General features: G+C 48.5%; 4 protein-coding genes across 6 annotated transcripts; 2 read left to right on the forward strand and 2 right to left on the reverse strand.

Moving 5' to 3' along the window:
• Positions 1-26: 26 nt before the first annotated feature.
• On the reverse strand, positions 27-9797 carry LOC132265213 (pecanex-like protein 1). Its single transcript, XM_059765791.1, has 14 exons — positions 9461-9797; positions 9204-9373; positions 8986-9134; positions 7379-8253; positions 5763-7205; positions 4927-5701; positions 4058-4648; positions 3836-3996; positions 3225-3777; positions 2971-3164; positions 2624-2904; positions 2269-2344; positions 811-2208; positions 27-444 (listed from the first exon to the last, which is right to left on the reverse strand). The coding sequence occupies exons 1-14, from the start codon at positions 9611-9613 to the stop codon at positions 121-123; spliced, it is 7143 nt and encodes a 2380-aa protein (XP_059621774.1). The 5' UTR covers positions 9614-9797; the 3' UTR covers positions 27-120.
• Positions 9798-9898: 101 nt separating this feature from the next.
• Positions 9899-10574, reverse strand: LOC132265060 (mediator of RNA polymerase II transcription subunit 10). The gene is made up of 2 exons (XM_059765508.1): positions 10354-10574; positions 9899-10263 (listed from the first exon to the last, which is right to left on the reverse strand). Exons 1-2 carry the CDS (start codon positions 10479-10481, stop codon positions 9990-9992), a joined length of 402 nt encoding a protein of 133 aa, XP_059621491.1. The 5' UTR covers positions 10482-10574; the 3' UTR covers positions 9899-9989.
• Positions 10575-10643: 69 nt separating this feature from the next.
• On the forward strand, positions 10644-12877 carry LOC132265048 (large ribosomal subunit protein mL65). Its single transcript, XM_059765480.1, has 2 exons — positions 10644-11421; positions 11482-12877. Exons 1-2 carry the CDS (start codon positions 10698-10700, stop codon positions 12402-12404), a joined length of 1647 nt encoding a protein of 548 aa, XP_059621463.1. The 5' UTR covers positions 10644-10697; the 3' UTR covers positions 12405-12877.
• Positions 12878-16591: 3714 nt separating this feature from the next.
• LOC132265051 (isocitrate dehydrogenase [NAD] subunit gamma, mitochondrial) lies at positions 16592-21974 on the forward strand. 3 transcript variants are annotated; one of them, XM_059765490.1, is made up of 7 exons: positions 16592-16761; positions 16862-16921; positions 16980-17083; positions 17779-18641; positions 19710-19785; positions 20289-20550; positions 21877-21974. In XM_059765490.1, exons 1-6 carry the CDS (start codon positions 16705-16707, stop codon positions 20314-20316), a joined length of 1188 nt encoding a protein of 395 aa, XP_059621473.1. In that variant the 5' UTR covers positions 16592-16704; the 3' UTR covers positions 20317-20550; positions 21877-21974. The 3 variants fall into 3 exon arrangements, with proteins under 3 accessions (XP_059621473.1, XP_059621474.1, XP_059621475.1); XM_059765491.1 differs by lacking the exon at positions 20289-20550; XM_059765492.1 differs by lacking the exons at positions 19710-19785; positions 20289-20550; positions 21877-21974 and adding an exon at positions 18698-18926.
• The last annotated feature ends 15 nt before the right edge of the window (positions 21975-21989 follow it).

A 21989-nucleotide genomic window follows, 5' to 3' on the forward strand; every position in this document is an offset into this window, starting at 1 on the left:
TTTTTCTCTCTCTCTTTGTCTGTCTCAATGAATAAATAAATTCTCTAGTAATTTCATTAAAAGGTTTCCTTCTCTCTCTCTTAGCAAAGAATCTTTGTGTGCATTCCCGCGTGCGAATCACTACGCTTTCTCATCGCCGCCACTCACGAGCACCGAATTGATGGACGAACTGTCCGACTCGCCCTTGATCAAGTTGTACTCCTTCACGCCATTCTGGCCCACGGGCACGTAGTGCTCGCCGATCTGGATGAGCAGCAGCGTCCGGTTGACGTTCGACCGGAACTTGCTGTCCGGATGGTTGGGCTGCCAGTAGTGGCACACGAAGCCCACCATGCCCTCCTGCGGACACCAGTCGCGCCACGACGACCGGCCGCCGCTCTGGCGCATCTCCTCGCTCGGCCACAGCACGTCGATCCGCCGGCCGAGGTTCAGACAGTCGTAGATCTGCGGAAGAGGGATAAAAAGAGGCGCTCAAAACCTTTAAGACATGATTTTCTGGTAGGAACTCAACAAATGTGTAAATTCATAATTTTGCCTCTCAAAAATCATGCAAAAAACCTACAAAAAACGATGCTGAATCATTTGAAAATGACGAAACTCCACCGATTTTCTTGTGTTTTGCCACTGAGGCCATTAAGAACACGATTAATGGCACAACTTTCAAGTCATTTCGTGTGGTTTTCATCAAATTACGCGATCAAACACACTGATTGTCCGCTTTTTATCCACCCAATATGACTGACCTTCGCCGTCAATTAGCTGCAAAAATCAAGTGATTTCTACCTTTGATCTCAAACAACAACAACTCACCTCGCCAGCGTCAATGATGATGACTTTCTTGTTGAGCGGAATATTGGCCGGCGGCGGCGGCGCATCTTCGCGCTCAACACTTCTGCTCGACTCGCCGTACTTCTGGCGACTCTCGCGCGACTCCACGGACAGTGACTTCTTGCGACTGTTGCTCTTCCACGTGTTGAGATTGGCACTCTTGGTCGCGCCAAAGTCCATCGATTCCTGATGCTTCAGACACGAGTTTGTGCTGCCCATCAGCATCTCCTTGCTGCACACATCACGCGTGCTGGACGACGAGGAAGACGTGGCCGGCAGTGTGGCGCGACGCTCTCGCTCACTGATCCTGGACTGACTGGACGCTCGCTTAGCGCCACTCCGGACGGCTTCGCGCTCCATGTCGCGATCCCTGTTGAGAATGCCCGCCAGCAGAGTGGAACTCGTGGGCTTTCCCATGCTGGCGAGACTGCCGCGCGTCGTGGCGCCGCTCACGGACAGATTCTGACTGCCATAGGCCAATGTGCCGCCGCCGCCGCCGCTGCTGATGCCCACGCCGCCAATCGTGGTGACACTGTGCGGCACCTGGGCATTGTAGTACACCCCCTGGATGTCTCCCATGTCGCTGTCAATGGCGCTGCCGCTGCTGCAGCCCTCGCGACAGCGCTGTCGCACGCGACTCCACACGTCCAGCACGAGATTTCGGATCTTCTTCACGCTCACAGAGCCGCCGGCGATGCTGCACAGCTGCTCATTCGTCTCCGCATACGATGTCGTGAGCGGCGACACGTAGATCGGATAGCCGATCGGCTGATCACACGAGGAATTGATGATATTCCTCAGCGCCTGTTTCGCATTCTGAATGCTGCCACGCTCCGGATTCCTGTTCCTCAGATAGATCAACTCCTGCTGCTGTCCAGCCCACAATCCACGAACACACTCCCTGTTCAGCTTGATCACCCTGAAGCTGAGATAGCGCTTCGCCAGTCTAATCACGCGATACTCATCCGATCCATCCTCCATCACGTGTCGCAGCGCCAGCAGATTTGGCACGCCACGCAGCACGGCGTTGCGCCACAGCGGGTCCGCCTCGTGCGAGATCACCAGCTCTTGCGTGTGAATACTGATGGCCTTGTACAGCGCCGCCTTGTCCTCGTAATCATCAGGGTTCTGGAAGTGATCCTGATGCAGTTTCAGCGACATTCGCACCGCCGGCGCCACGACGCTCTGCAGCAGATCCATGTCGGCGAACACCCACTCGTCTCTGTGCGACGTGATGCGGAAATCACCCTTGAAGAGCGCATGCAGGCCGTGCAGGAAGAACTCCACGCCGCTGGAGGAACTGTGACTGGCCGTGGCGAGAGTCCTTCGCGCCAGAATGCCCAGCGCCAGACAGAGAGACACCAGCGCCGAATCCTTAGTCTGCAAGACAAGGAAAAAGTCAGTCTCAATGACTGTGAAACATTATATCAGATTTCTCACCACAATATGCGATGATTCTTCGCTGCTTTTGCCACTCTCCTTGGCCTCTTTATGACTCATCTTGTTGTCCGACAAACTGAAAGATGGAAATTGATTTTTCAATTAAACCCCATCAATGGTCAGAAGTCAAGAATGTGCGGCAAAGGATGTTAATTGCAATTTAATCTCTCTCTCTCTCTCTTTCCTCTGACCTTTATTATCAGAAAAGTGAGTAGAAAAGTGATGAAAAGTATAAATTAGTTTTCAGTGAAAAATTGCTTCTCACATGATTAATGGATATAATTTTCTTTGACGGGGAAATCTGAGCTTTTCTACGCAAAATTATGCACATAAATCTTGAAAAATTCCAACTCACTTTTGTGACTGCGTCGCTGACGATGGAGCTGAAGTGCTGCTCGCCTCTCTCTTCCTCTTCTGCTTGTAGCAATACTGAATCCACCCGAGATACACACTGCAGAAGCTATTCCGCGTGATGCCCGACGACCGGAAGTCATAATCCTCATCCAGATTGTGATTGAACACAGGATCCAAGTCCACATATTGTCGCTCTGTTGTGTTCTGCAGCGCTTCCTGAATTGCCTGCGAATTTAGCCACTCGTCCAGCTTCTGCGACTGAATTGTGTAGTAGATTATGCTCTGCAAAGTGATCGAGAAGAGCATGAAGATCATCAGAAAACAAAGAATATTAACAAATTGTCCCACCTTCACATAATACGTGATGAGAACTCGTCGGAACTCGAAGACTTGGAGCGTCGCCACAGCCGAATTGTCAGATATTGAGTATCCTTCGAGAATATACTGTGCCGCCACAACTTGCCACGCCAGCCAACGTGTTGAGAACATGGCATTGACGCTGAGTATGAAGGGCAGATGGCCAGGAGAGCAACAGCAACAGTCTGCAAGGAATCCCACAAATCATCTCCCTTTTCCTTCCCCTCACATTCAATTCAACTCACCTCTGTTCTCTTCCACACCCTCAGAGATCGCCTCCACTTCGCGCTGCTGGCAGTATGTGCCCCTGAACTCCAGGCCACGCATCTGGAAGGTGCACAGCCCGTTGCCCAGCTCGATGATGTGCACGAGACAGTTGAGATAGTCCGACGCCAGCACGAAGCAATCGCCCTGGCTCACATTTCCCCATCTGCCCAGCAGCAGATCGCCACAGAGCGAGTGTTGCAGCGATCTGGTGAGATGCTCGTAGAAGATGCTGTTGAGATTGTTGTCATCCGAGCCCAAATCGCGCTCCAGCTGCGAACTGAGGCGCGTGTTGGAGTGATCAATGCGACGCGTGTTGTAGTCACGCTCCCAGAACTTAATCGGTCGCACGTAGGACGTGAGGAAGATTGCACTGCCCAGGAAGGGATTGAGTGGCGTGGACAGGAGCGCACTGACGCCCGCCTGCAGGAAGAGCATCGCCGAGTGTGGCACACTGAAGGGCTGAGCAAAGGCATGAAATGCTGAACCCCACGTGATTTGCCACGGAGCAATGTAAGTCACGATGAATTGCACCTGGAAGCAGAAAAGACAGCTGTCAGGAAGACTCCGTAAGGGAGAGAAAGTTACTTACCTTAAGAAGAAAATCGCACGTTTTCTTATACAGAATGGAAACGAAGAAGTAGTTGATGAGGAAAGTCTCACTGGAGGCAATATAATCGAGACGAAAGAAGAGCACTGAGAAGATGAGGATCAAGTATTGACTTGCTGGATCGGAGAAAGAGCTTCGAACACCTGAAAAATGGCATGTTAATTGGTGAAATTCTTCAACTTCTTGAAATTCAATTTGACTCACACTTCAGTCCGCAAACCACGACAAAAACAGTGCCCAGCGAAATGCCAAACTTGCCCACAATTCGCACAGAGTCAGACGTTAGGGCGCTGAGGAAGACAATGGGATACAGCACATTCCTCTCCAGCATGCACAGATAGACGATAAACTTCTCAAACCACATCACTTTGGCCGCGCCGCGCGGCTCAAACTGCCCAAACTCGTGCTGACGCAGAATCGGCAGCGACATGCACAGCCACGGCCAGTGCTTGCGCATCTGCGGCAGCAGATAGTGCAGCACCAGGCCCAGGACGCCGGCGATCGTGTGCAGCACGGGATTGAGGTCCGGCTGCAGCACCGTGAACACCGTGCTGCAGTGCAGCCCGAGATAGATCACGGCCAGCACGCAGCACACGAGCAGATCGTGCTTCAGGCGCGCATTCACCGTGCTCTGCATCTTCCTGGGCAGTGGATCCACCAGCTCAGCGTCCGTGAGCACATTCGGCTGGCCGGCGGACGAGGACGCGGCCGTCTGCTGGGGCGGATGAGTATCCATGCTATTTACATCAGTCTTATTGTCATTGGTGCTCGCGTCCTCGCGCGCTGCGCTTCCTGCTGAACAAACAGAAGAAAGAGATTCCAGGTGAAAAATCAGCCTTTTGAACTAAAATAGCTTCTTAAAGGAGAATTTCAATATCATTAGAAAAGAATTGCATAGTTTTCTCATCAATTTGCCATCTTTTCTCAAGAAATTGACCCTTCAAAAGTGTGTCTTTGCTAAAGAAACAAGAAATCTACATTATCATCAAGATCTTCTTTACCCACATTTGCCTATTTCACTTCAAATTGCTAATAGAAAATCTGTAAAATTTGAAAAAGGGATAAAAACTCACGACTCTCAGCCGCGACGTCGCTGCAGTTGGACTCCGTGGACGTGGACTTCTTCACCTTCTCGGCTGCGCTCGGTTCGTGCTCATCCTCGTCGGAGTGCAGCTGAATGCTGGACTTGATGAGGAGCCACACGTACGTGAGATCGCTGGCTGTGCGCGACAAATGGTAGGCGATCGGAATGAGTAGGGCGCAGAAGATGGAGAACATCACGTGCTGACTGCCTTGCGGCTCCAACAGTCCACCATACGCCGGCCCGTACAGGATCACGCAGCCCAGGATGGACTTCAGCACGGCGAAGAAGCCCGCCGTGAGATTGGACACAGCATTGCCGCCGAACATGTGCATCTCCAGCTGCTCCAGGAAGTACATGAGGAAGGTGTTGATCTGCGGAAACAGGCCCAGACTGAAGAGAATGGGAAATGCCAGCAGGACGATGGAAAGGATGTATTCCACCATCTCGTAGAATTCACGACTGTGAATTGTGGCGCCGAAGACAATGACTGGCGTGACTTCTGACGCGTCCTGTGTCATGCGATGGGCGCCAATGAGGAGGAGCGTGCAGAGGCAGAAGTAGATGGGACGCGAGTAGGACACGGTCTTGTTGAAGCCGTGAATGGGCGACGCGGCGTCCGGCTGCACGCTCTTGATCAGCGAATACTGACTGCCGGCGATCACGAAGCAGAAGATGAAGGCGAAGATGTCATCGTAGAAGCCCAGGTGAAGCACCAGGGCGCCCAGGAGGCTCACGAAGAAGGTGAGGAAGGTGGCAAGAACGACCTGCAATGACAACACAGTCAATATTTGCTCTCCTGTATTCGGGAGAATCCTAAAAACTCACCTGGAACCAGCCTGTGTCTCTGTCGAACAGCGCCAGCAACTGCAGTCTGTCCATGTGGATCTTGAACGTGTGGCGCCCCAGGAAGTTCACCGAGAACTTGTAGTACTTTGGCATTGGCTTCAGTTTGGCATTGTCCAGGTAGAAGCGACTCATCTCGCCGAACGTGTCGTCATTCAGCTCCACGCGCCCAATGCTGAGAATGGCCGCCTGGACGGACGGGCGACTGGACAGGGACTTGTCGAAGCCATGCGGAATCGACGACGAATCCATGAAGTCGTGCATGGACAGCGAATTGGAGATGGAAATCACGGGATTCTCACAAATCGTTCCACTATCGATGCACTGATTCGCACTGAAGTTCGTCTCGCTGCCCAGATTTCTGCCCGCCGTGCTGTCCAGCGACTTCTGTCGCCTCTCGCGCGTCCTCTTCACCTTCGGCTGTGTCTGATGGTGATGAAAGCCACCGTCGAGATTGCGCGGCCGGAAGTTGGAGAGATTCGCCATGGGATACTCCAACTGCTGCCCATACATCATCATGTGATAGTCCGAGCGGGAGTTGAAGAACGTCAGGATGGGCGTCTGACCGGCAGAAGTGTCCACGGGCGCCGTGGGTCGCCTGAACACACCGCGCGTGATCAGCGGATACTCATCCACACCAGCACTCATCCTGCGCGACTCCATTCTCTTGCCCATCTTGGGAATTGCACCCAGATTCCTCGTCGTCGTCGCCGGTGCGCTTCTGTCCTCCTCCGCGGTCGAGATCTCCGGACTCCTTCCCGCCTCGTCCGTCTCCGTCGTCACATCCACACTGATGTTGTTCGCATCCATGCTGAAGTCAAACCAGATCGGATTCTTCGTCGTCTTCTCCCTGCCCGACGACGACGTCAGCAGCATGTCTTTGGAGCTGGAGCTCATGCCCTCCCAGTCGCAGAACGGTCGGATCTTGTTGTCCTTCGCCTGCTCGAATCTCACATTCACCCTGTGCTCCTCCTGACCCTTCTTCCCCACGTCGCCCTTCAGCGATCCCGATGCATTCCCCTTCCGGTGTCGCATTCCCGAGCACTTCTCCTCCACATTCTCAATGCTGATCCTGTGGAACTCCAGCAGTGGCGATCGCGAGCCATTGTTCTCCGTGTCAGAGTCCGTGGATTGCGCCTGAATCCTGTCCACATCCGACTCACTCTCTGTCGTCGTCGAGTGACGCTCTTGTGTGATCTTCTCGTCATCCTCTTGCTGCTTATTCTCCGCCACGTCCTGCTCCTTGTCCGCCTCCTCGTCGTGCTCGTCATCCTCCTCCTCCTCATCCTCCTCTTCTTCCTCCTCCTCTTCGTCTGACTCACTCGTCGTGCTGCTGTCGAACGCCGACGCCGGCCGCATGTGATGCCCCACTTCGTCCGCCTGCTCCGCAATCGGGTAAACCAGCTGCTCGGACGCCTTGCCGTCCTGCAGAAAGAGCATTAAGAACACTCTTAATTTCGTTTTCTTGAAATCTTGAAATGTGCCTTCGCTAGTGTGTCCTTGGTAAACTAGAAAATTCTTCCATTTCCCACTTAATCGGGAAATTTCTTTGAATTCTACAGGAAAATATCAAATTGAAATAATCACTCTAAACTTACCTTCGGACAGAGATTCAGGTGCGGATTCCTGGACAGACTCTTGCTGGGCGGCGGCAGTACAACGTGATGCGGATTCCTCAGCGGCTGGCCGCCGATCACTTCCACGCTGTTGGGCTGCGGCGGAATGTACGGCGCCAGCGGATGCGGCGAGGACGTCTCGATGGCGGCGCTCTTGATGCGCCGCACGCTGATCACCGAACTTGGCAGCACTTTCACCGCGCCGGCATTCGGATGGCGACTCAGCGCGGCCGAGGAGCTGGCGATGGGCAGCTGGATGGCCGACATGGTGGAGTTGGAGTCGCGGCGCATCTGGTTCGTCGGATGGTGCATCAGATACACTTTGCCGCCGCTCAGGTCCGCCGCCGCGATGTTCTCGATCGCCAACTCAGACTTGGTGGTGTAGTCATTCTCCAGGCACAGATACGAGGCCAGGTTCTGCAGCTGGCCGCCGTGTGTGGCCACGTAGCAGTTGTTGGGATGAATGCAGCCCAGCGAGATGTTGGACATGTTCTTGCGCGCCGTCTTGCCATTCTCCGTCGATCTGTGGCGCTGCAACTTCACCGGCGACTCACGCTCGCCATCCGACGCGTCCAGGCGCTGATCCTGCGAGTCCAGCGACGCCTGGCGCTGCATGAACGCCCTGGGAAACTCCTGCGCCACCTCGCCAGCCTCTTTAGTCACCTCCGGCGCCGCTTTCGCGTCCTCCTCGTCGAACGACTTGCCCGGCGGCATCTTCTCAGCACCGTACGCCGCCGTGTTGCACACGTCGGCGCTATGCGTCGCCACCACGGAGCTCTGCAGCACGCTGCTGCTGTACAGCCCGACGCTCTCGTTGGACTCCGAGCTGTTCTTGCGATGCACGTCCACTTTGAAGTCTGCAAGGAGAGAAGCCACGAGTTAATTTATGGACTTTGCCGCTCGATGACCCACATTTCATCTCATTTTGTCACATTTCTCGCCATTGCACAACGCTTTGGCCAACTTTTCACTTTCAGGGCGAATTTTGCCGTTAAACTCCCCAGATTTCGAGGCTCAAGTCGCTCAAGTGTCTCAAATCAGGGCCAATAGCACTTGAAGTATTGATTTAATTAGCTAATTCATAAAGTTATGATAAGAATAAAGCGTCACACTTCAAGGGCAAGAGCAAGAATGTCTGTTTATCAGTGCAATTCTTCGCCATCCTCAGCAATATTTGATATCTTCAAGTGCAGTTTCACAGTGATATTCAATGCTAGACGTTTTCGCGGTGGAAAGAGCGGCTGAGCCGCCGTTGTGGAATTTCGCAGCGCAATTAACTGTAATTTCTCTAAAGATTTCCTCCCAGAACGTCTTCAGAATTGATATGATTATAAAAGTTGAGCTCAAACTTTTAATTTCTCACTGAAGACATCATCAAGCAAAAGATTCAAGCTGTGTGTTTAATTGTGTTTCAATCCCGCCGCACGCCGCGAAAGAAATTCATCTGCCGCCTGAGATTTTGCGCTCGGCGCAGAACTCTGCACATTGAATGCGCCTCCAAAATATTCACACTGATATTCTGCACTTTCTCGGCTCTTTCGCGCGTCCTCGTTCCCATTTTTCGCTAGAAATCACGGCCGGGGGCTCACCTATCGTGCTGGCGACCTGTTCCGGATAGTCGACGGAGAAGGCGCTGTTGGCGCAGCTCAGGTCGCTCTGGTTCTCGATGGACACGCGCGACGACAGCAGATCGTTGCCCAGCACCTGCATCTCGATGCCCGCGTCCTCGTCCTTCATCCTGCAAGAAGAGAGAGAGAGGGAGAGAGCGTCAGGCGTGAGTCCCGTGGGGCGCTCGGCGCGCACTCACTGCAGAATCTTGCAGGGACTGGCGATGCTGCTGTTGCGATTGAGGTCCGACGTCGCCTGCGCCTTGTCGTACATCCCGTGCAGCGCCAGGTTGACGATCTTCAGCGCCGTGACCAGGGAGGCCACGGAGAGGCAGTACAGCGCCCAGGTGGCCACGGTGGCGGTGAAGTACTGAAAGAGACGCGCAGTTTGCACTGACATGCAGCTCAACGGCCTTGGCGCTGCGCCCCCAGGCGCCCCAGCGGCGCAGATACTCACGATGTAGGTGACGAGCGGCGTGCAGAGCAGGAAGAGGAAGAGGTAGAGGTGGATGGCGTTGCAGGAGACATTCTGGTGTGGATCGTAGAACCAGCCACCAGTCAGCGATGCCCAGACGCCCTGGCGCAGAATCTCCAACGTCTGTGATCCCATTCTCACTGCCACACTACAGCGTCCACATGTTCCCACTGTTCAACTCACAGTTTGCACTCTTTTCCGCCCCAATTTCCAGATTTTCATCCCTTCTTTTGTGCACTTTTTGCCAATTTCATTGCCAGCTGATTTTGCTATGTTTCACATCTGACATTTGCGATGTTTTGCCAATCAATGGAAGCGCCATTTTGTTACGCTGTAGAAAATTCCCAAAATCTCAACAAACTACTCGTCTATTGTGCTGCCACCTGTAGCTATGATGCAGAGTGAAACTCCCGGAATGACTTTTTATTGGGAAATTTTTGAAAATCTCTTTAATTCATATTTGTGTGTAATAAAATAAGGTATGGTGAGGGCAGTGAGGATGCTGGGAGGTTTATTCATCTCCACGGATGGCGCGGTACTTGTTCATCTCGTTGGGGAAGGTCTTCTGAAGCTCCAGCAACATGTTTGCTTTGAACTTCCTGTACGAGTCGATTTTCCCCTTGACTTCCTCATTCTTGCTCCTTGCCTTATCTATGCAGTCCTTGGTGTACAGCTGGGGATTCTTTCCCTGGTCGATATAGTCGAAAACCTCGAAAGGAACGTGCACATTCTGCACCTGACTCTTCAGCTTGTCAATCTCCTGGAGTCCCGTGACGAGGCCCTGACTGCAAGAGAGCCGCAAAGAATGTCAATAGCAATCGGCAAACTGAATTGTGGGAATTGCGATATGTTGTGATAATGCAAAAAATACTCACATCTTCTGATTGAGGACGTTCTGGCCTTGAGCTTGAAAATCACTGACTATAATGCGAATTTGGCGCACATTCTCTATAAACATCTCCAGGTTTGTCTCGAGATTCTCCAGAGGATTCTTGCAATCCATTTTTGTGTGTATTCACGAGAGAAATCGCATGTAATTGTGGCGATCAGGCAAAACGTCAGATTTTGCAAAACGAAAACATTCCCTTTGGCAACAACAGCGCTTCTGTTCATGGGATTCCGAACTAAATGTGAGAGCGTTCCAGCCACGAGAGGTGCTGCAATCGCTAAGAAAGCAAAACAAGGCGAATTCAACCACACTTTGTGATTCTCGTGAAAAATGTCTCTCGTGCGTGTAAATGCGGGATTTTCACGGATCCTGTGCCAGCACTCGCGTCTCCTGACCACCAGCGCGGCGCCGGCGAATGAGGAGTACGTGTCAGAGCCGCAATATCCCGAAATTTTGGATCTCTCATTCCGCGCGCGGAAGTACCGCCAGAAGCAGACCTGGCATGACAAGCTGCGGCGAGTGGCCTCGGTGGAGGAGAAGCTGCTGGGCATCAACATGCCCAGGTACTATGGATACAAGTGCGTGATGCTGAACGATCAGAAGATCCCGTACAATAGTCTGCCATTCACGCAGTTCGCCACGCGTACGGCGTTCCGGGAGGCCGACAAACTGCCGGACTTTTACCGGCGCTACGACGAGGCGGCGGAACGGATTGCGGGCGCTGTGCAGGGGGCGATTGAGGAGGTGCTGGAGCACGAGCTGAGGGGCTACAGGAAGGCGCACGAGGGCAGGAGTGACACACTCACGGAGACACAAAAGCTGGACATTGTGGCTGCGGCGATTGTCCGGGAAGTGAATAGGATCGTCATGAACAGCCTCAGCGGAGAGTTTCCCCACCTGGAGGAGTTGGATGTGGATCTGGCGGCCAGACACGAGGCCTTTTGGGTGGTCGGCGGCATAAATCCGCCGCTGATGGTGACAAAAATGCGAGACGGCCTCAGATGGTCGAAGAAATACAAGGACGATCCCACGGACAGATTCTTCCAGTACAGAGGTAAACGTCCTGAAATTGTGGATAATTCGTGGAAATCTCACAAGCATTTCGCTTTTCCAGGCACTCCTTATCTTGCTCTTCGCCATGAACATCCGCTGTCGCCGCTGGCGGACGTTCTGGAGGATTCTTCGGCAGTTCTTGAGTTCACTTACGATCCCGGCACGATTGGCTACTTCCATGAGCACTGCCACGGCACTTGCATTCCCGGATTCTGGCCGGGCGAGCGCAGGGAGTTCGGCACACTGTCCTTTCAGACTAGAAGTCACTTCCTGACGCGCAGCAAGCACTTCGGGGCGCAGGACGATCAGGAGGCGCTGCACGCGCAAGGAATCACCGGCAGCTACGCCTGGCTGCTGGCTCAGGCCGCCTACCAGGGCTTCAACACCTACAACGAGCTCACATACCCGCTCGTGGCGCAGACCGTGATCACGGATGGCCAGAAGTGGTCGTTCTACGCCTACCAGCTCAACACGCTGCTCCTGCACTCTCACCACATCCAGGAGAATCCCAGGGTGAACGAGTGCTGGGGCACGCGCGAAGAGAAGCTCTTCGACAGCGTGGATGACGCCGGAAAGCTCGTGGGCTTCAATCTGGAAGTGCTGAAGCGCCTCGTCGCCTTCTATTGCAACGCCCCGGCGAAGCGTGAAGGCGAGATGCGGCCGTACCTGGACGCCAAGGACCAACACGTGGCGGATATTGAGAATGTGGAGAAGAGAGAGTGGCTGGAGCGGACATTCAAGCACATCATGTCCAATCGGCCACTCAGCCGACAGATTCCGGAGATTTTCCACTGGGAGAGGATCTACATGATTGACAACAAGAAGCGCCAAATGGATCCGCTGCGCAAGTGGTGGCAGCTGCCGAAGAATCCCTTCCAGCGACGTCTGGATGATCACACGCCCAGATACATCCCGAAGGTGATCCGCCCTGGCGGCCCGAAGAGCAAGGACAAGTTCGAGAAGACACACTATCCGGACTGCTGAGTTTCACGCATTTGTCATAGTTTTGTAGTCCATTAAAGAAGGCTTTGAGGAGGATTTTCTGCTTTTTAGTGGCTTTTGACTGGCGGATTTGAAGTGGGGGAAATATTTCAGGAAATTTCGGGACAACAAATGGCGACAAATCACCAAACGAAATAGCCTGCTGTGATTTAGTGATGACTTTAAGTGCTTTCTTTTGAATCAAACCTCGATTAAATACTGATTCATTCAATATATTTACACAAATCGTGTCTAGAAAGTGCTGAAAAGGAATGACTAAATTTTATTCATGCAGAAAGTATTGAGAATTTCGCTCGTATTTGTATATTTGGTGTACAGATTTCAGCAAAATTATCTTTCCCTTGGAAATTCACGCGTAAATCACTGAACTCCTGCCGCAAAAGAACTGGTTTCTTGTCATCTTTGGGTCAAGAAATGTAATTGAAATATGAATAATGCAGTAAAATCAATAAAAAGCCAAAGTGATAGTAAAAGATATTGTGTATTTCGCTTTTTATGCACCCATTTTCTCACTTAATTGATCCACAGTGAATTGTCGAAAAGCGCGAAAGTGAAGCAAAGCATTCTGTCTGTTTAGCACGCCTTCTTGATCATTGCGAAATTTGCATCACAGCTGCATTTTTGGCCATTCTTTGGTGTTGAAGTTCGACTCTCGATTTCAAGTCATTCGCCCAATCTTCCAAATTCACATCAACCCAAATTTCTCTGCAACAATAAAAGAGTTGGAGAAAAAAAAATCCTAATGCGACCGTGCATTAGCCTGGAAATTGAGCCAAAATTGCTCGAATGGCGCGAATGGTTGAAAAGTGGTGGGAAAGGCGATCATCCATTGTTTTCTTATGCGCGCGAAGTCAAAAATCCATCAAGCAACGCATTTGAAGGCAAAAATCAATTTTACTTCTTTTCACCTATTTTTCCCTCCATTCATGCTGTTTTTCTCTCGTATACTTCTCCGGGGCGACACTTATGATTGTGTGTGCGAAATTTTTTTTGTGTATGCGCACTTTTTGAAATTAAGTAACCGTCGCCAATTAATTAAACTCTTTTTTTGTGCTTTTTTGTGCGCCACTTGTGCCACATAACGTGCGATTTCAATCGCGGCACGACTTTCTGGGCTGGACTTGAAGGGCACACACTCTCTCGATGATTTATCAGTCGACAATTCTAGCGCTTTAGCGCCGTGATTCTGGAAATCGTGGCCTTTCAGCACTTTGATCTCGATTCCAGAGGCCGCAAATGTGAATTTCATTCAAGCTTTTTCAGCTCAAAAGGGTCCAAATCGTCTCAATTCTCAGGCATTCGAGGGAAAAAGATCATGAGAAATTCTTCAATTTATAATTCTTGAGGAAGTTAGAAGTGAAACAGGCTCAGATTTCACTAAATGCTAAATTAGAAAATCTTCTTGTGACCTTATTTGTTATTTAAACTTCTCTAAAGTCTTTGTTTCTGTAGGAATTCCAATATATTAAGCATTTTCCGAGGCATTTTCGGTAAAAAAGTGTGATTTTTTGGGATCTTCTACATTTCGTTGTCATTTTCCTACAACAAGGATGTAGACGTAGAATAATGTAAAATACACCAAAAAAGGAAATTCCAAGTAAATTCATACAACAAAGATTCCAATTCCAATTCTACTGAATTTCACTCCGCTTTTAATCGAATTCTATAGCATTGATCGCATATTGATTGAAATTGAAACTTTCCAAGCATATGAACAGCATTTCTCGGCTCTGTTGCACAAGAACCTCGGAAGACCTCTTCAATGTCATCGTGAGAGCGCGTGCGGTGCGAATCGGAGGTCCAAAATCGCCTCCATTAGAAAATCAAATCCACAGGCGCGTTTGCCAATTTATCGCCTGAATAAGACTTTCAGTTGGTCTTTTTGGGCCTCTCGCCAAATCTTTCACCAAGCCACCGCGGTGCATTTTGCCCCCCGTAAAGCCTTGAGCGCCGGTCGGCGCGCGCTCCACTTGTCGCGCGAGGCCCATTCTTGCGCCTTCGCGCACCATTGAATTGCTCACTTGGAGTCGATTCTCGCGTCAGTTGAGCTTCTGGCGCGCAATCGAACGGTGGTTTGTGATCATGAGAGTCTCTGCAGTGCTTGTTCTTGCCACTCTGGGCTGTGCCCTGGCCCAGGAAGAGGCGCCCGTGGTGCGTTCCAAGCGCACGGCGCACTTCCTGCTGCACCAATTCGCCGATCTGCTCGGATACGACATCATCCCCAAGGCGGCCGTTGTCACGGACATTCGCTCGCGCCTCGGCCTGCCGTCGCTTCAGGGACTGGGCCAACAGGCCCAGAATCCTCAAACGCAGGCGCCACCGAACACTACGACAATGGGCAGCAGCACGACCACGCGACAAGGATCCACACCATCGCAGGCACCTGGCAAGACGCCCACTACTTCCGCCCAGGCACCACCGAGCTCCGAAGGCCCCGTGCGACTGCCTCTGCCGCTGAACATCCTCAACAGGCTCCAACCAACCGTGCCCATCCTCAATCCCGCTGTGCCGCCAATGCAAGGCCCCACGCCAGCGGCGCGCCTGGAACAGCCACCAGTGGCACTGCAGCACACCAATCTCAGCCTCAACTTCCTCTTCTCGAAGGTTCCGCCCAGCGCCCCCAGCGACGCCCCGGAGGCGCCATCCGCGCCCTCTGCGGTCTCTGCGCCCTCTGGACCTTCAGGACCTTTTGGCGTCACTGCGTCAGGTGAAACGCCAACAGGACCTTCGGCCGAGGACGACAATCCGCCGCGCTTCGTCGAGGACAATTACGTCTTCAACCCGAGAGACGCCAATGACGACGATGACTTCAATCCCAATCTTGCCTTCAGCGGCTGGCGGCCGCCCAGACCTGAGGACTTCAGCATCGAAGAGTCCAGCGAGGTGAAATACAATCCCGCTCCGTCGGCCAGGAGCATTCCTCTGGCTAGGAGCTCCACGCCCGCCAGGCTGGACCCCGTGGCATTGGCGCATCCGCACTCCAACTACATTTCCGCCTTCGTTCCGGGGCCACAGCATCGGCGTCGTTCGGCCACGAGTCAGCTCAGCTTCCGGACTAAAGGAAGCCAATATGGCTTCATAACGTACCACTAAAGCGCAGTGTGAAGTTTAGTCCAATTCCCCATGTTGTTCCTGGATTGAAACGGGTAAGATGGCGCCGAATTAATCAACCTGAAAAGTTTAGCAGTCAAAAACATTCTCGAGAAGTGATCAAAAATTGAAAAATTGGTGCTTTCATCAATTAAATTCTCTGAGCATGTCGATTTATTGCACAATTAATCTCTTAACTCCATTACAGGCGAAATGAAAAAGTAATCCAATTTCCCACTTTCAGAGATTCCACAGATCAGCAGTGCATTTTCGCAACAATCAATTTGCATTTCACCCTCGAGTGTCCACAGGAAAGTTCGCAAAAGTCGCTGGGGCGCGTCAATGTTTCCACTATCAATTAAAAAGTTAGATTAGGCGACTATCTTGGTACACAATCAACCTTCAGCAAACATATCATTTTCACCACTTTTCTGTCTCATTGTATTACCCAATCGAATAAATTAATTTGTATAAAATGCATTCTTTCCACGTCCCGTGCCTTTTTCTCTCTTTTCGCCCCGTCAATCAATTTGCAAATCACTTCGGTTCTGTCGAATTTTGCCCCGATATTATGTAAAAATATTGATATTTCTCAAGAGCGTGATCGCATTCGTTGCGCCGCCGAAAGTTTTTCAATTTGAATTGCGTATTCAAAATTTTGCAGAGAAATTTCCCAGCAAGGAAGAGGAATCATTGGGATATTTGTGATATTTGGAGAGAATTGCTCATGAATTCACGTGGATTGAGGTAAAGTTTGGTACACAGAATATTATTGTTCTATTGCAAGATCTATCGGCGAATTCGGTCTTTGGAAACACAGACCTGACATGAAGGTTAAACTCGAGGTTAAATCGGTTAAACGGGTTAAATTCTTTTATTTAGATGTTATCTTTGGCTGATCGCGTTCATAGCCAAATCCAGAGCTTTATTCAATTTTCGTGGAGTTAAAAAGAAAACAACTGAGAAGAAAAAGAAATGCTGAAAAGAGAAAAAGACTGTTGGAATTTCAAAACATACATGTCGCGTAATTAATCACTCGACTTTTCACCTTCACGCGTAGAGAATGAAATGGCAAAAGTACGCGTAGTAAAACATCTCAGCTGCCACTTTTCATTGCATGCGGAGTGTTTTGGTTTCTAAATCTCTCATTTTCTCGTGAATTTCCATCGTTTTACCACCTGTTTCGCTCGCAATGGCTCTGAGACTCGCGAAGCTGACCCAGAACATCGTGGCACCGGCGCTCAGCAGGGTAAATATCGGGGAAATCCTTGGCGTAATCCCTCAGTGTGAAGAGATTATGTAATTTGGCGAGTGAGACTCCCTGACCGAGACTTTTGTGCCCCTTTCAGGGCTACTCCGTGGCCGCCTCGGCTGAGATCCAGCACAAGAGTCCCCTGCAGAAGAAGATTGTGAGTATTCCTGGGCGTTTTTGCTGGAATTGTGGTGTGACAAGTGGTTTTTCCGCAGACGAAGATCCCCAACGCTCAGTACGGCGGAAGACACGCCGTGACGATGCTTCCGGGCGGCGGAATTGGTCCTGAACTGATGAACTACGTTCGCGATATCTTCAGGTAACGCTTCCTGCCCTGCTCCAGGACTGACCTACTTTCAGTCCCGGACAGTGTCTCGGGAAGAAGCGCATGGAAAGCAAACTGCCCTTGAAACGTCCGGACACAGATTTCTTCACGATGAATCCGAAGGATAAGAAAATATTGCAGAGCTTTTGAATGTGTTTCTTCTTATCACAAAAGTAGAATTATTTTTTTCGTCGAGATAAATTTGTGCAAATACTGAAATTTCATTCACAATTTAAGTGAAGTTTATGAGCAAATTCAACTCTCAAGGTCTCAATTTTCCACATGATTTTCTCGCTATTCACAAAATGCCTGCAATTTTAATTGCAAACTTCATTCAGAAGAAAAAAGCACTTTAATGTTACTGCATTTCTTTGGGCAATTTCAAGGTTTTCCACTTACAAATCGCATGATTTGCACTGCAATTCACTTTTGGGGAAATTTTGCGCTTATCTATTATTGAAGGAATTATTCACTTGAAACACTATTGCGTGTCTTTTTAACTGGATTGACGCGAGGAATTTGCAAATGCCTTGCAAAACCTCTTTCTATTGTACAATGTCTTATCTTTTTGCTGATCTTGAGGCAATTCTTGAAGAGATTCGCGGGATTGGGAGAGCTTTTATGCACTGAAACTTTGAGATTTATCGAGTTTCTCGTTTGATCTCTGACCGTTTGTCTTGGCATTGCAGCTACGCTGGCGTTCCGGTGGACTTCGAGGTGATCGAAATTGACGGTACGGAGGAGGGCAATGACGATCTGGACTACGCTATCACGTCGATCAAGCGCAACGGCGTGGCGATTAAGGGAAATATTGAGACGAAGAGTGAGGATGCGAGCGTGATCTCGCGAAATGTGGCGCTGCGCAATGAATTGGATCTGTTTGTGAATGTGATGAATTGCCGCACATATCCTGGCGTGCACGCACGCCATCCGAAGCCCATTGACATTGACATCGTGCGCCAGAACACGGAGGGTGAGTACGCGATGCTGGAGCACGAGAGCGTGCCCGGCGTGGTGGAGAGCATGAAAGTGGTGACGCGTGAGAACTCTGAGCGCGTGGCGCGATATGCCTTTGAGCACGCACGCGCGCACGGCCGCAAGAAGGTCACGACGATTCACAAGGCCAACATCATGAAGCTCTCCGATGGGCTGTTTCTGGAGGTGTCACGCGAAGTGTCGAAGGAATATCCGGAGATTGAGCACAATGACATGATCATTGACAATTGTTGCATGCAACTCGTGTCGAATCCCTATCAATTCGACGTGATGAACATGACAAATCTCTACGGCACGATCGTCACGAATGTGATTTGCGGCCTGATCGGCGGCGCTGGCTTGCTCTCGGGCAAAAACTACGGCGATCACTATGCGATCTTCGAGCCCGGCACCCGAAACACTGGAACTGCCATTGCAGGGAAGAATATCGCGAATCCCGTGGCGATGCTGAACGCCTCCGTGGACATGCTGCATCACTTGGGCCACAAGCATCACGCCTCGATCATCTCCGAAGCCATCTACAAGACGGTTGTGGAGGACAATCTGCGCACAAAAGGTGAGATCGCGTGAGATTCGCGCCTTTTTCATCTGCTGATAAGTCGATTTCTATAGGCAATTGGGTGTAATTACACTCCAGGCAAACGTGGCCCAGAGCGCCATAATTGGGTGTGGATTGATAACATTGATCGTGGAAAAGCCAGGAGATTTAATGCTTGCGGTGTTTGAATAAAATTGCTGCTTTTGCAGTGATTTTAGCTTGTTTTTGCTCATCCTTGATAGAATTTTCAATATTTTCAAGTGTGGAATTTACACATTGTTATCCAATTAATCCATTAGTATTTCAATCAATTTTCCTATTTGAGTGAAATGAGAATGAAAGAAAAATCTTTGCACTAGATTTGAATATTGAATAGAAATTCCATCTAATCTTGAAATAATAATCTTAATTTTTACTAAAATGTATTGAAAAATGATAATTATGTTTGTTTGTGTTAAAATATGACTTTTAAAACGGTTTTTGACAATTTATCAAGAATTGATTTAGCCAAGACACATTTTAATCAACTTTAAAAATCAATTCTTTGCTTTTTTACATGAAGTATAATGTTTTGCAAGACGAAAGGATATATTTTGTCTCTTTCCACTAGAAAATTACTGAATTTTTACGTAAAATCAAGAATTTTTCAGCAATTTTCCAAATTTTGCTTCAGCCAAGACACAATCGATCCTTCTTTTGAGTTTAATAATCTCAATAATAGACATTTTGTATTGAGAAGACTTTTTGAGGAAAGAACAAATGACTAAAAGTTACGTTTTTATTTACAATCTAAAAAATATTTGAATATCAATCAGATTTTTCAGATAATTATTTAGCCGAGACTCATTTTATCGTTGAAATGCTTTAAATTATGTTTTGAATTTGTACTTTTTGAGCTGCTTAGACGCCGATTTCTGTTTCTTTTAGTTATTTGCATGTAATTGTGTTCTGATTTGTCTTCAAACCCTAAATTTATCTCTATCTTCATCTTGAGTCTTCTCTCTGCTCCCAAATTTCTCAACTCTGATTTTGCCAGAGGGTGAAATTGCAGCATTTAACGCCCTTCTGCTTTGGGGATATTTTCAGACATTGGCGGAACGAGCAGCAGCAGCGAGATTGTCGACAACATCATCAAGCATCTCTCGACGAAGGTGACCCACTGGTAAATTTCATTTATCTCAATTTCCCCTCTGATAAACTGTCTCTCTCGGTTGGAGGCGTTTTCCATGATTTATCACAGCGGTTTTTCCCGTGGGAATCTGATAAGGAGTCCAAAAATGGCTCAAAAGGGAGCCTTTTCGGGTGGAAACTCTTGCGACGCAGCATCTCGAGGCATTCGCACGGACATTCTTTCACCCCATGTTTGTGTGTTTGCGCGTGGGTTTGAGGCACAATCCTGCGAGAGAGTCCTTTTGCCACAGGCATATCCTTGAGAATGGTGTGCGTGCTTTTGGCGAAATCCTTCCCAAAACAAACTAAGATTACATAATTGATATTAAAAAAAATTGAAATTGTCCTGCGACTAACTCCAGAAGTCTCCTTATAATTACATACAAATTGTTGTCCCTTTTTTGTATTTTGTGTATTACATAATATTTATGGTCATTTTTTATTAATCTCACCCATCTTTTCTCTCTCTCTTCTCTTTTTTCTCTCCCCAAACAGGCCCGTTGGAGTTGATTATACTAATTAGGCACGCAAAAAAAGCCAAAAAAAGAAATGAAACTTAAGAAACAATCCCCAGATAAGAAAAAAAGAATATTTATTGTTAATCAAAAGAAAGAAAAGAAAAAAAAACAAAAAATAACACTCTGAGATGCATTAAAAAAGAAATTCAAGAAACCCACCCATAAAACGGTTAATTGAATTAAGAGAGAAAAAAAGAAATGCTTATTGAAAAAAAAAAGATCAAGATGATGTGAAAAAGGTATGGATTGTAGAATTTGTCTTGTTACTCGTTACTTTTTCGTTAGTGTTTCTCTTTTAGTGAAAGAGTTCCTCATTGCGTTGACTTAACACCAAAATTTCATTGCTCGCTGTCCTTCACTTACCCCAGAAAATGCATGTTCGAACTGAAAATGGCGCATGAACGCATTTTTGACGCGAGAGGGCGCTCAATTGATCAGTTTAGCCGACATTTTGCCTGATATTAAGCTATTAAAAAACTTTAGAGGTTGAAATATTATGCTAAAATGGCAAATTTTAGTATAAATCAGTAAAGATTTCAATAAAATATACGGATTTTGAAGGGAAAAGAATTTTTCTCAATTGTTATTAGCTGATACACACGCATAAAATGTGTCTTTGCTAAAAAAAAATACATTAATCTTTAAAATTCCCAGAAATAATGGAAAAATGTTGAAATAAATATTTTCCTTGGCATTTGAATGAGAGTCAGAAAAACTATCGTATTTATTAGCAAATGAGGCAAAATTTCAGTGCAAATCGACGCCAAAGTGACCAATTGTGCGCCCCTTTCAAGCCCTTTCCAGTATCCAGAGGAAGTTAAATCTTCCCTTTTTGTGTTTGTCATGAGAATCATCCAGCAAATCTCTCGATAGTGTTGAGATATCTTCATTTGTACATAAGACAGAAAGTCCATTTGTCATTCCATTGGGAGGCGAAACGTCGCTTGCGAGACTCTCTTTTTGCCAGCGTGTGCGCGCCGAACAAACAAGAGTTCATCTAATTGATAGTCTCACGGTTTGGCAAAAGAGCAAACTTTTCGCACTCAAAAAAAGTAGAAGGTTGAATTTGGTTTAAAGTGCACTCGAATCATCAGCAAAATTCCATTTCATTCGCATAAATTCAATTTGGTGCGCCGAAGAAAATTCTCACAGAAAAGCCTTTTTGAGGATACATTTTTTTTCTGGTGAGCTCCAGAAAGCGTCAGCAGGAATGTAAATTCTTTTTGGATTTGTAATGAATTTCAGCGCATCTTTCTTCGCTCTCTGCATTTTTTCTCTCTTTCTATACATATTTACTTCTCTTCACCATGCAAAATCATTGATATTTATTTTCTATCTTATGCGCGAGTAAAAAATCACTCTTCTTTCGCCTGCAAATCGCCAAAAGTTGATGCTCGACAATCGCGAGCAACTTTGCTTTATTAATTAAATTAGATTTTGAGCTCTATTTTTGGAGAAGACATTGTAATCTTGGCGAGCACAGATAAAAAAGCTGCAAATTTAATTGATTTGCTCGCCTTGGACAGGATTGATGTGAATTAATTGATGTTTGTTGCCTCTTTCAGATCAATTTCACCGTGAAAATTATCACAAACCGATAATGGGATGCGTTAAAGTATTAAATAAGGAGAGTATAAATTATATTTGCAATTCGAATCTTGTTCTAGAAGAGGATGGA

Source organism: Phlebotomus argentipes, unplaced genomic scaffold (genome assembly GCF_947086385.1).
Source record: "Phlebotomus argentipes unplaced genomic scaffold, Phlebotomus argentipes genome assembly contig_2, whole genome shotgun sequence".
NCBI lineage: Eukaryota > Metazoa > Arthropoda > Insecta > Diptera > Psychodidae > Phlebotomus > Phlebotomus argentipes.